Here is a 12,246-nt window from a genome sequence, read left to right on the forward strand (position 1 = left end):
TTGACATGCTTGATAATGGCTTTCCCCACAAGACCGACAAGTGAATTTGCCTATCTGAACTCTTGAATTCCCTTCGTAGAGAAGCAAAACTGGCTCCTTCCTTGTTGCCCCTTCCAGTTCTGTTCCAACAAGACTACTACTTTTTTCCTTCTTCAGGAAAGGGCTTTCAATAGTGATGTTTTTATTATCTGCATTTTAATGTAGTTGGGTTTGTTTAAAATGTTTTAATTCTAATTAAGAGCTTCATTTGCTTTTTTTAACCATTGCCTTCCGTCCGTTTTTAGCTTTGGGTATTTTGCCTGCGTCGTTTTAATCTCTGCAAGCTGCCTAGAGTCCTGAAAGGCAGGATAGAAATATAAATTGCTTGGCATGTTATCGCAACCCTCCTAGTTGTGTTGTGCTAGATATCGTTCTCTCTCACTCACTCACTCACACACACACACAAAACCAAGCACATTGTACTGTCTGGGCAAGTCCCCTGGAACAGGTTAAAAAACAAGGGGACTTTGCCCAGGTACAAAGGAATCAGAAGGCATCATTTCATAAGATAAAAAACCACCCCAGGAATGTGGGAAATCAGAAGAGGAACAATAAAAAAACACTCATTCCCGAACACACCCATTTTACCGGGTATTCCTGTCCAACTGGCCTGGTTCTGGGATGTTGGAGCTACCCTGCTTACCCTCGAGTAGCCTCACTGAGTGCTTGAAGGAACGTTTCAGGAGCAGCCTAACAGGTGGGAGGTGGGAGATGAAACACAGGAAGCTGGCAAGCTATGCTGGGCATCCAGCCTTCGCCCAGAAACAGAGCAATATTCTAGCCCCGTGGGCCATAAAAGAACCACGAGTCGCTTTACACCGAGTCAGACCTGTCCTGGATCTGTCCTGCTCACCAGCGTTCTTCAAACTGAAGGGTCTCCAGAAGCGGGCAGACTATGAAGCCCATCATCCTCGACAAAGCTGGCTGTGGGTGATGGGACTTGTAGTCTTGCCCGCATCTGGGGACTCCCCCCCGCCCAAGGTTAAAGTAAGCTGGTCTACACAGACTGGCAGAGAGCTTTCTGTGATCTTACTCTGCTCTGCCTGCAGATGACAGACATTCTGCTACAGCCACTCTGGGCTCAGGTGGACCAAACTGCGGCGAGAATGATCTGCAGGGAGTTGGGCCGGGGTGGGGAGAAGGAATTATTATTATTTATTTAATTCCTATACCGCCCTATACCTGAAGGTATCAGGGCGGTTCACATAAAATATAAAACACATAAAATCAAAACAAAACCAGAAACCAAATAAAATAAAATAAAACCCAAAGAGCCAGCATTTTTAGACAGGTTATAGGACGTAGATCAAGTCAGGCAAAGGCCAGGCGAACTTCCCTGGGGAGAGCATTCCACAGACAGGGAGCCACTGCAGAGAAGGCCCTGTTCTCGTGTTGCCACCCTCCGGACCTCTCGAGGAGGAGGCACATGGAGGGCCTCAGAAGGTGATCTCAGGGTCTGGGTAGGTTCATATGGGAAGAGGCGGTCCTTGAGGTATTGGGGTCCTGAGCCATTTAAGTGCTCACAGCCAGTGTATGAAATCCCCCAGGATTCTCCAAGGACTCCATGGTTCTCCCCCCATCTCCGTTAATCCTTACGACCCTGCGGGGTAGGTGAAGAGGCCGTGACTGATTCCAAGGTCACCCCATGAGATTCCTGACGGAGTGGGGATTCAAACCCTGATCTCCCAGGTCCTCATCCAACACTCTAACCACTACACCCCACTGGCTCCCTAGAGTCATTCTGCTATGGGGGAGCTCTATGAATTAAGGAGGTAAATAATTATAGGGGGAAAGCAAAATGTCCCTTAGAGAAGAATCTGAAATAATTCATGTGAAGCTTGAAATCGGTTTTATTCTGGATTGTTTGATTTGATCTTTGAATGTGTTGCAAATGGCTCTGCGATTTCTTCTTTGAAATATAAAGCAGTATAGAGATGAAATGAATAACAATAATAAATTTCATGGTTTAAAAAAGGCATCTAGAATGGAAAACAAGAGAGGTCCCAACCAAAGGATGGCAACTTAAGATGATGGAATATGCGCAGCTTGCAGACTTAACATATAGGATAAGAGAACAAGAAGAAAATACATTTAGAGAAGATTAGAAAACGTTTATTGAATGTATGGGGGGGGGAGAATTGTGTACACTTGAAAACATTGGCGGCATTAAGATAAATTCAGCAGTGTAAATTAAGTTTTGACGTATGCAATAATGGAATACTGAATGGTTTAGTTTATGCAAAATATGCAGGGATTTATGATATGCAAAATGAACCATGGAAAGGGGAGAAGGGAAGTCATCAATATTTTAAGGATGTTTAAATAAGTATTCTAAATTGCAAAACAGAAAATTTTATTAAAATGAGAAGGGGGGGCATCTAGACATTCCATGGTGGCGACTTTAACTTAGGTTTAAAATGCAATTGAGTGATTAACATATATATCCGAGTTTCTAAAGGCTGGGAGTCCAGTTCCCAACATCCTTGACCACTGGGCCTGCTGGCTGCTGGGCGTCAAGAGCCCAACAACACCTGCAACCTAACCCTGTGGTATATTCAGAAGAGGATTCAGGTGGCGGGGTCGGGCAGCAGAAGTTGTTAAAAAACCTTTCCTGTGTGCTTTCCACGCAAGGCAATAATGCCCTGATATTCTGCACCTTGAGCAAGAGAGACTGCAGGAAAAGCAGAAGGCTGGCGAAAGAGGAGAGGCTTTGCCGCAGTGGACACAAGCTCAAGATGACCATTGAGATGGGGAAAAGATGCACGGGGCAGGGATTGAGCAGTTTTCAGCCCAACGGATTCTCCTGCCACCTTCTCCTGCCACATCTCCACCAAAAGCAAACCGAAGAACATAACCGAATAAGACCCTGCTGGATTGGCGCAGTGCGCCCCCCCTGTACAGCATCCTGTTCTCACAGTGACCAGCCAGATGCTCCTCGTGGGAAACCCGCAAGCGGTACATGCAAAAAGGATCTAGGGGTCTTGGTGGACCACAAGGTTAACATGAGCCAACGGTGTGATGATGCAGCAGCAAAAAAAAAAAGGTAGCGCTATTCTAGGCTGCATCAACAGAAGTCTAGTGTCCAGATCAAGGATGTTGACAAGCTGGAAGGTGGGCAGAGGAGGGCGACCGAGACGATGAAGGGTCTGGAAACCAAGCCTGATGAGGAATATTTGAAGGCGCTGGGTATGTTTAGCCTGGAAAAGAGGAGACTGAGAGGAGACATGTCAGCCGTCTTCAAATATCTGAAGGGTTGTCACATGGAAGACGGAGCAATCTTGCTTTCTCCTGCTCTGGAGGGTTGGACTCAAACCCATGGCTTCAAATTACAAGGAAGGAGATTCCAGCTCAACATCCAGAAAAACTTTCTGGCAGTCAGAGCTGTTCAGCACTGGAACAGACTCCAAAGAGAGGTGGTGGCCTCTCCTTCCCTGGAGGTTTCTAAGCAGAGGTTGGATGGCCACCTGTCAGGGATGCTTTACCTGACACCCCTGCATTGCAGGGGGTTGGACGGGATGATCCACGGGGTCCCTTCCAACTCTACAATTCTATGATTCGAGCACAGGAGCAACTTTCAACTCTCACCTCCTGTGGTTTCTAGCAACTGGGGATCTGCCCCTAGGCAGAGAGCACAACTGTGAGGGTTAGTAGCTATTGACAGCCCCCCCCCTCCATGAATTTGCCTAATCCTCTTTTAAAGCTTTTCAAGTTGGCATCTTTTGCAAGCAAGATCCATGGTTTAGATATCCCCTGCATGAATGTGGACTTTCATCCAGGAAATGCATTTGCGATCTGTCCAAGGAACGGGGTGGAATTACGGTACTTCGTGGAGATGAGAGGCAGGCTTATTAAGCGCATTTCCTCCCGGTCCCGGACACTAGTCGGTGTCGATCGAGCGCAAAAACTGCTCTGAGGGGTGTTGGGATGAAAATGTGCCCATGTCCACATTCAAAATTCAGCTTTCCATAACTGCGCTACGTTAGGAACTTCACACACAACCAGCATAGAGAAAGCCAAAATAGGGGAACGCTAAAAGCAGAAGCTGCCATTCTGGGATGTGGGGGGCTATGGCAGCCTCTAGGTCAAACAGAACACCTCGTTTGTTGCCTGAAGAGACTGGTGTATTTTCAAAAACTGAATCACTGGCACCCCCCACTCAGAAGTGAGTCTAATTTGCATTTTAAGCCATAGTTTGTCCCAATTAGTTTTTTGTTCACTTCCAGTCAAGCTGTGTTGGGCACCTAACAGGATACGGAAAAAAAAGTTTGGTAATAACTAATAGAAACAGACTTCTTTGCTTGATTTCGTCGAGAGTTGCACCTCACTGGCGGGAATACTCTCAGCCTCACCGCAAACGTTCCTGCGTCCTCCTAAGGGACACAAAGCACTTCACCCTTGCAACTGCCCTCTGAGTCAGGCAAAAAGGAAGCAATGAGCCCAGGATTTGAACCCACCAGAAGAGCCTGCTGGATCGGGCCAATGGCCCAACCTGGACTCCTGACCATTGCCACTATCCTAGTCTAGCACTTTCAAAGTATGAAATCAATAGGACTTAGTTAGTTCACGAGTAACCTGAGCCCCATTCTAGTGCCGCTATCCTAGTCTAGCACTTTCAAAGTGTGAAATCAATGAGTAACCTGAGTCCCATTAGTTACAAAAGGTCTCCTCTAAGCACGCCAGGGTCTGGATCCAAGCTATTAGCAGCCTCTCTCCAACTTGGGTCGCCAGATGCTGTCGGACTACAACTCCCATCACCCCTGACTGGTCCTTGTAGCTGTGTGGGATGGGAGTTGTAGTCCAACAACAGCCAGGGAACTGAGTTTGAGAAAGGCTGTGTTAGGTTTTAACAGGGCTCTCTACATTTCATATCCTGCTTGCAGGACTCTGGAACCCCCAAAACACGTACAACCAGCAAGGCTACCAAATCTCACAAGACTAATAATAATAATAATAATAATAATAATAATAATAATAATAATAGGCTTGGGGGGGGGGGAATCCTCACAAACGGCGCTTCCCAGAAACGGGAGGAATAGCAGGAAGCAAACTTAATTGAGAAATGAATTACAGTAAGGCGCCAGAAGGCAATGTTTGGAGACCAGTTTAAAACACACACTCACTCACACACTCACACCCCCCCCCCATCCAGATAAAAAGACAGGTTGCAGACTCTTGGAAGATGACTGAACACCCAAATCAAGAGGTTTTTCTTTTCCAGATCCCCCTAAACTTGTATTAACCCTGCCCCCGTTTCCCGGCTGTACCCATTGCCAAGACCCCTGAAAGTTAAGGCTCTAAAGTCTTGCAAGTCGAGAGAAAGCAAGCGATATTGGGGGGGGGGTGCATTGTAATTGTACGAACACCACAGAGGCAGTCAAGTAGGGCTGTTGGCGGCTGGATGTCGGAAGCCAGGGAAGGAGTGAAAAACATCGAGGCCGGCAGCTGCTCCCCTCTCCGCTCTGGGGGCTGAAAAACTTTTTCTCAAAGCGCGGGCTCTTTGGAGAGCCGGTTGTCAAAGCTGCGCAGACCCACCCCTGTGCACTTTTGCTTGCTACAGAAGCCCCCGCTTCCTGACCGTCTCTCCAGACCTCACCCTGACAAATGGTTTTCTCCATAAAATATCCCGTTCTTGCTTCCTTGAACACTGCCCGTGGCACAGAACAAACACACAGACACACACACACAGACACACACACAGAGAGAGAGAGAGAGAGAGAGACTTCCACCGATCTTTCCATAAAAAGTTTCGCAGACTTTGCAACCATCTGATCAATTGCCGCTGTTTGGCAGATTCTCTTCTGCCCCCCCCCCCACAACAAGCAAAGCACCCTGGAGAGGGAGGGAAACCCCTGAAATTTAACACAATTTATTTATTTGTTTTTTTTTAAAAAAAAATGTTTTTCAAAAAGTTACCTTGAAGAGCGACGCAAACTTGAGCCAGAACTGCATCTGGGACATATTAAGCCAGCATGGAAGGCAGGGCGAGGCGAGTTGCTCCCTGGCAAAGAGGAGAAGCGGACTTTCTCGGCACCCAAGGGCGACGAGTCTTGCCTCATGACAGCCGGCTTGTCAGGAGAGGAGCATTGGAAGGTTGGGGTTTTTTGTTTTTAAATTGTCTTAAAGAATTGGCACGGAATTACAGAAAGGGAGGGTGCAAAAAAAAAGAAGAGGAGGAGGAAGAAGAGGCTTGTCTGATGAAGACAGCCTGGCAGAAAAAGCCGGTCTCTTCCCCCCACCCCACCCCACCCCACCCTCCCACCCCCACTGCGATCGGATTGGCTTAGTCAAGGAGAGGAGGGTGCTGTCTTCCTCTAAGTCCAGCCCGGCTGACTTTCAGGAAATGAAGGCTGCCTGGTAAGTCAGTGAAATTACTGGCAATGACAGCAGAATTACTGTATGTCGTGTAATTTAAACCACAGAGCCACTGTAAACAAAAGGATACAGAACGGGGTTTGGGGCCGGGCTGGGTTCGGGGGCCCAAAAGCGAGACTCGCTTCTCTCCCCAGCGCTCCATCCCCAAGCCCGCTCGGGCCCGTGTTAGTTTTAAAAGTTGTGTTTTCCCCTCCCTGCCGACAACCACCCCCCACCGCCTGGGAAAAGAGCAAACCAAATAATAAAGGCTAAATTTAGAAGGCGGGCCCCTGGGGTGTTGCCGCCAAAGGCTGGCTTGAAAAGGGAACTTTAGAAGCTTCCGTTCCAGCCCCAAACAGCTGCTATCAGGGTGGCATCGTCCTGTTGTTGTTATTATTAATAATAATAATATTAAACAACAGGAATAACAACTCTCGCCACGCTGTCCATGCCGACCTCTGGGAAGCAGAGCCTAACAGGAACTGATCCTTGTTGCGGTTCCCCCACCCCCCAAAAAAAGCCATAACAGAGCCTGCAAAAAGCACCTTTCCCAATATGCACCAGAAAATGAGGTCCTTAGAAAGAAAGAAAAAAAGTGTCACGCTACTGGTTCACGCGGCCTGTGGAAGTGGTATTTTGAACGGACGCAAGCCAGAATGAATCATGAACATGCAAGAAGCAATTTCTGGAAGGATAGTGGGTTGATTGTTTTTTTAAAAAAATACTGTACGCATGACGAACACCTACGCTTTTGTACTCTTGCAAGAGAATGGGATGTCACGAGAAGGATCGGGGCCTGCTGTTTGCACAGGTCAAAAGTTGCCCTCGGCTTGCAATTAGAAGAGGCACGGGTTTAAAAATAAAACAAAACAGCATTTAAGGGGAAAAAAGCATCACCAGTTAAACGCCGAATGTTCCTTGCCGCGTGCCAGCTTCCTGGTGCTACACCTATGGGGCAGAGGACATGCTTGGCATGCTGAAGGAGCCAGGTTCCGTCCCCGGCGGCATCTGCAGGTACCAGTGCTAGAAATCCCCCAGGTGCGCTTTTTTGAATTGTGACCACGTGGAGATCTCTGGGTGCCAGGTTGGCGACCAAAGAATTCCCTGCTGAAATCCTGGAGAGCCACTGCAAACCGGCTAGATGGAAAAAACGATTTGACTCTGCATAAGGGCCACCTCCTGTTTAAATCAGAACTTAATTTTGATAGAGGACTTTGTCACTTCCTTTTCCTCTTTTCCTCTTTTTTCTTTTCTTCTTTATTCTCTTCCTTTCCTCCACTTTCTTTTCTTTCTTCCTATTTTTCTTTCTTAGATCAGTGTGATTTTTATTGCATCTTACTCAGAAAAACTTTCCATAAAAGTTTATTGTAAAAACAGAACTTTCTTTACAAATCTTGCGCTGTCATTTCTAAAGGGGAACATGGCAGCTCAGGGTCAACGCAGGGGTTTTGTTTTAAAAGACTAACAATCTTTTAAATAAAAAATTAAGAAAACTGGGGGAAATAAACCTTTCCAGGCAAGACTGGAGTGCTGCTGCCAGTTCAATCTGACTCAGTATAAGGTCGCTTTCCTTATGGGTTTGTGAATAACCGTTATATTAGGTTAGACTCATTTCCTCAGGCTTTTCTCCTTGCAAACAGGAGTTGAGCCGGCAACTAAAACTTCAGCTGACTGAACCTTTACAGAAGCAGGGTTAGAAACTCAAGATATATAAACCATACGCCAAATTGCTCCTTAAACCAAGGTTACAGCTATCATTTGGGGGCCAGACGGCTCCAAAGGGATGACTTTTTGGTGCCTGAAATTCATTCCGATTGTCGATGAAATACAGTGGTACCTCGGTTTACAAACACAATTGGTTCCGGAAGTCTGTACTTAACTGAAGCGTACTTAACCTGAAGCGAACTTTCCCATTGAAAGTAATGGAAAGTGGATTAATCCGTTCCAGACGGTCCGTGGAGTACTTAAACTGAAGCTTACTTAACCTGAAGCGAACTTTCCCATTGAAAGTAATGGAAAGTGGATTAATCTGTTCCAGGCGGGGCCGCGGAGTACTCAACCTGAAGCGTACTTAACCCGAGGTATGAGTGTAATTGGTTCCAGAAGTCCGTACTTAACCTGAAGCGTACTTAACCTGAAGCAAACTTTCCCATTGAAAGTAATGGAAAGTGGATTAATCCGTTCCAGACAGGTCCGCGGAGTACTTAAACTGAAAATACTCAAACCGAGGCGTACTTAAACCGAGGTATGACTGTACCACCGATAAGATTCTACAAGGTGTCCTTGGGGATGTGTTGCTTTAATTAAATTTTTCTTTTTTAAAAATAATATTAATTGTGCAATATTGCACTTTATTATTAACGTTGCATTCTAATTGCTGCAACCCAGCCTGGGAGGGTGAAGGGCGGGTAACGAATTATTACAACAACAACAACAACAACAACAACAACAACAACAACAACAACAACAAGAAGTTTGTTTATAGCCTCGCTTAAATACTTTAGGTCCTCTGTGATAAAAGGCAATGGTGGGAGGGAGACTCACCTAGACCCCATTCTAAACTCGCCCCAGGTGAACAGCTGCTGACAAGCCCCCCTCCGGCAAGCTAAGGAGCAGCTATCAATAGATGAAAAGCACCTCTCGTGTTCTGGTATTTTGATTTAGGGCACGGCATCGTGTCGTATGGAATCTGGCTTTATTCCACCTCCTTTTGGTCCTGGAACTGGCAGGCGAGATGTGGGCGGATTTGATGGGGTGCATCCAATTACTTGGTAGTGATTGAAAGCCTGGTTTAATTTAAAGTTACTGCGCTTGGCACCCTTCCAAGGAAAACAAGTGCCTTGCAGGTAAGGCTTGCCTTCAACCGCCTCAAGGTGCAGTCGGGTCAGCTGATTACATTTGCAACTAGGGAGGGTGGGGAGCGATAAAATAAAAACACCTTTTCACATCCTAGGCTATTAAACCGCGGGTGACATGGGATCTCGGCACCTCCTGTATCTGATTGCCTTATACAGGGTCTAGGGGTCTTAGTGGACCGCAAGCTGAACACAGGCCCACAGTGTGATGCAGCAGCAAAAAAAGCAGACGCTATTCTAGGCTTCATCAGCAGAAGTCTAGTGTCCAGATCAAGGGAAGTCATAGTCCCACTATTCTTCCTTCTGGACACCACAGTTCTGGGCACCACAATTTTAGAAGGATGTTGGCAAGCTGGAAGGTTTGCAGAGGAGGGCAACCAAGATGATCAAGGGTCTGGAAACCAAGAACGGTTTTATACTGGCTATGTTTAGCCTGCAAAAGAGGAGACTGAGAGGAGATAGGATAGCCATCTTCAAATATCTCAAGGGCTTTCACGTGGAAGAGGGAGCAGGCTTGTTTTCTTCCACTCTGGAAGGCAGGACTTGGACCGAGAAGCTTCAAGTGACAAGAAAGGGAGATTCTGACTCAACATCATGAATAACTTCCTGACGTCGTCTGGGCAGCCCAGGACCTCCAGACACACGGCCCAGGCTGGTGCCCCAAAGGAGGTCACGTCGGTGCTGCTAAAAGCGGTTTTATTTCACCCTCGGAGGTGCACTCCATTGTGTCTCGAGTCACACTGATGCTGACAACAACAAGAAGAAGCTTCAATTCTTCTCAATTACATTTGCAAGGTTTTATAACAAACGTACGTAATGTCACTGCGAGAGATGGGGAAGCAGAGCTCTCTCTGTCATCTTTGGTTTGAGCTGTGCCAGATAAGTGCTCGAGTTCCGATTCTTCTCTTCCCTCCCTCTCCTTTTCCTGTTGCGTAGAATCGTAGACTTGGAAGGGACCCCCAAGGGTTCTCTAGTCCAACCCCCTGCAATGCAGGAATATGCAGCTGTTCCTCACGGGGTTTGAACCTGCAACCTTGGCATCTTCAGCACCGTGCTCTAACCAACCGAGCTATCCAGCATGTCGTGTGTGTGTGTGTGTTTAGACTGTAAGCCTGTAGGGGCAGGGGCTGCCTTGTTTAATTGACCATAGGTTAATGGATGGTATGCCATCCTCTCAGGGAGCCTGTTTGCTCGCAGAGCGTTGTACAAAGGCAGGCATCCCCAAACTGCGGCCCTCCAGATGTTTTGGCCTACAACTCCCATGATCCCTAGCTAACAGGACCAGTGGTCGGGGAAGATGGGAATTGTAGTCTAAAACATCTGGAGGGCCGAAGTTTGGGGATGCCTGTACAAAGGCTCTAAATATAATCAGTAATAATCATTACAGTATTATTATATATTACCATCTTGAGACCTGCGGGCGTAGGACGGTATACAAATTTAATAAATATCAGCAACATCAACAATAGAGCAAATCCAGATTACAGGCAAGTTACAATGAAATGAGTATCACAATACAGTGCTATTATCAAGACAAGAAAGAGGGAAACTGCATAGAGGAAACTGCTGATCTTAAGGAAGGAACAAAAGTAATACCATCAGCCAATAAGAGTCATCCCTAAATCACCACGAGTTTCGGTGGAATAACGTTGCTTTCCTTTGTTAGAGGGGAATCCGATAAAGTAGGGGTAGCCAACTTCCAGGAGACTGCGATCTACTCGCAGAGTTATAAACTGGAGGTGATCTACCCCCGTTTTATTGGGGTTCAGGTCAAACTTGTTGAGCTTTTTTAGAGAGTAAAAAGCAGGGTAAAAACTTCATTTGGGGAGGCCGCCTAACATTCAGGGGCAAGGGGATTATGCCCTCAACAACATATCGCTGCAAAAACTCCATTCTTCAGGATAAAATGCAGGGAGGGGAGGGGGGGCCGGACAAAAGCAAAGGAAAAGGAGCCAGCGATTGACTGCTGCCTCCCGGGGATCGACCAGTTGATCCCAATCGACCTGCTGGACACCCCTGAGATAAAGGAACGCTGCCTTTCTCCAAATTCTCCTGACAAATTTCAGCTTCTCCTAACGCTTCAACTTTTAGGCCTCCATGAAAGAGGCTGACCGGATTTCTCGATACCAATAAACTCAAAGGCAATGCCTTGCAATACTTTGCTCATGTTGAAAAAGCAGCAGCATTTAGAAGCAGGACTGACTTCTTTGGACGAAAATTGTTTCATTGTTTTCTTTTGCTTTCACGCTGGCTATTTATTGTGCTTTTATGATGTATTTTTGTCCTGCAAATCGCCCTGAGATCTTTAAACGAAGGGCAGTATATAAATAAAATAAAATAGAATATAACAACAACAGCAGCAACAACAACAACAAAGAAATGAGAGAAAGAAAGATTATGGGGAAATCCCATCTCTGAATGGGACTTTTACCAGTTTCAAAACACACACAAAACAACCTAAGAGCGTAATAAGGGCCTGCTGAATTAGGCCAACAGCCCAACACTCAATCACCTCCAAACTTGCTGCAATCAAATCACACGGCAGGTGGTCGTTGCCCATCTGCCTTCGCCATAAACCCTTTTCCTGAACTTGTCCAGAATGAAAGCAAGAAAGCAGAGGTTGTTATTTTCTGCTGGCCTAATCCCAACAGAGAAAACAGACCTGATGGTCAAAGGAGCAGGTGCGTGCCGAGGCTTACCTGAGGAAAGTCGCCGTTCTTCAAGAAATCGGCGAGGCCTGGAGTTGCATAGTTGGCGTCAGAGAACGGCTGCCCGCCAGAGTAGAAATCAAAATATTGCCTGGAAGGGAAAGAGGGAATGGTGAATTTGTGGAAGGTTGTGATACGACTGTCTCGCTGGATGAGGCTCGTCTAACCCAGTACCATTTCCCCTGAAACCGGCCAGCTAGATGGCTCTTTCAATGGTTCATTACTGGCATATTTTGCCTACAAGGGGCATCAGGCACGCGCTTCTCCCCGCTCGACTCTTCCCATTTCCACAA

General features: G+C 46.7%; 1 protein-coding gene across 6 annotated transcripts in view; it reads right to left on the minus strand.

The window, feature by feature from the left end:
• Positions 1-12,246, minus strand: part of SBNO2 (strawberry notch homolog 2) — a 100,886-nt gene that overhangs the window by 48,116 nt on the left and 40,524 nt on the right. For 5 of the 6 annotated variants that reach the window (XM_060275329.2, XM_060275328.2, XM_060275331.2 and 2 more), the window contains one exon: positions 11,945-12,044. In XM_060275329.2, coding sequence (XP_060131312.2) covers positions 11,945-12,044 — 100 coding nt within the window. Of the gene's footprint in view, positions 1-5,952; positions 6,248-11,944; positions 12,045-12,246 lie in introns of those variants that run through there. The other variant, XM_060275332.2, reaches the window with a different exon arrangement.

Source organism: Zootoca vivipara, chromosome 6, assembly GCF_965207765.1.
Source record: "Zootoca vivipara chromosome 6, rZooViv2.hap1.1, whole genome shotgun sequence".
Classification (NCBI taxonomy): Eukaryota; Metazoa; Chordata; class Lepidosauria; order Squamata; family Lacertidae; genus Zootoca; species Zootoca vivipara.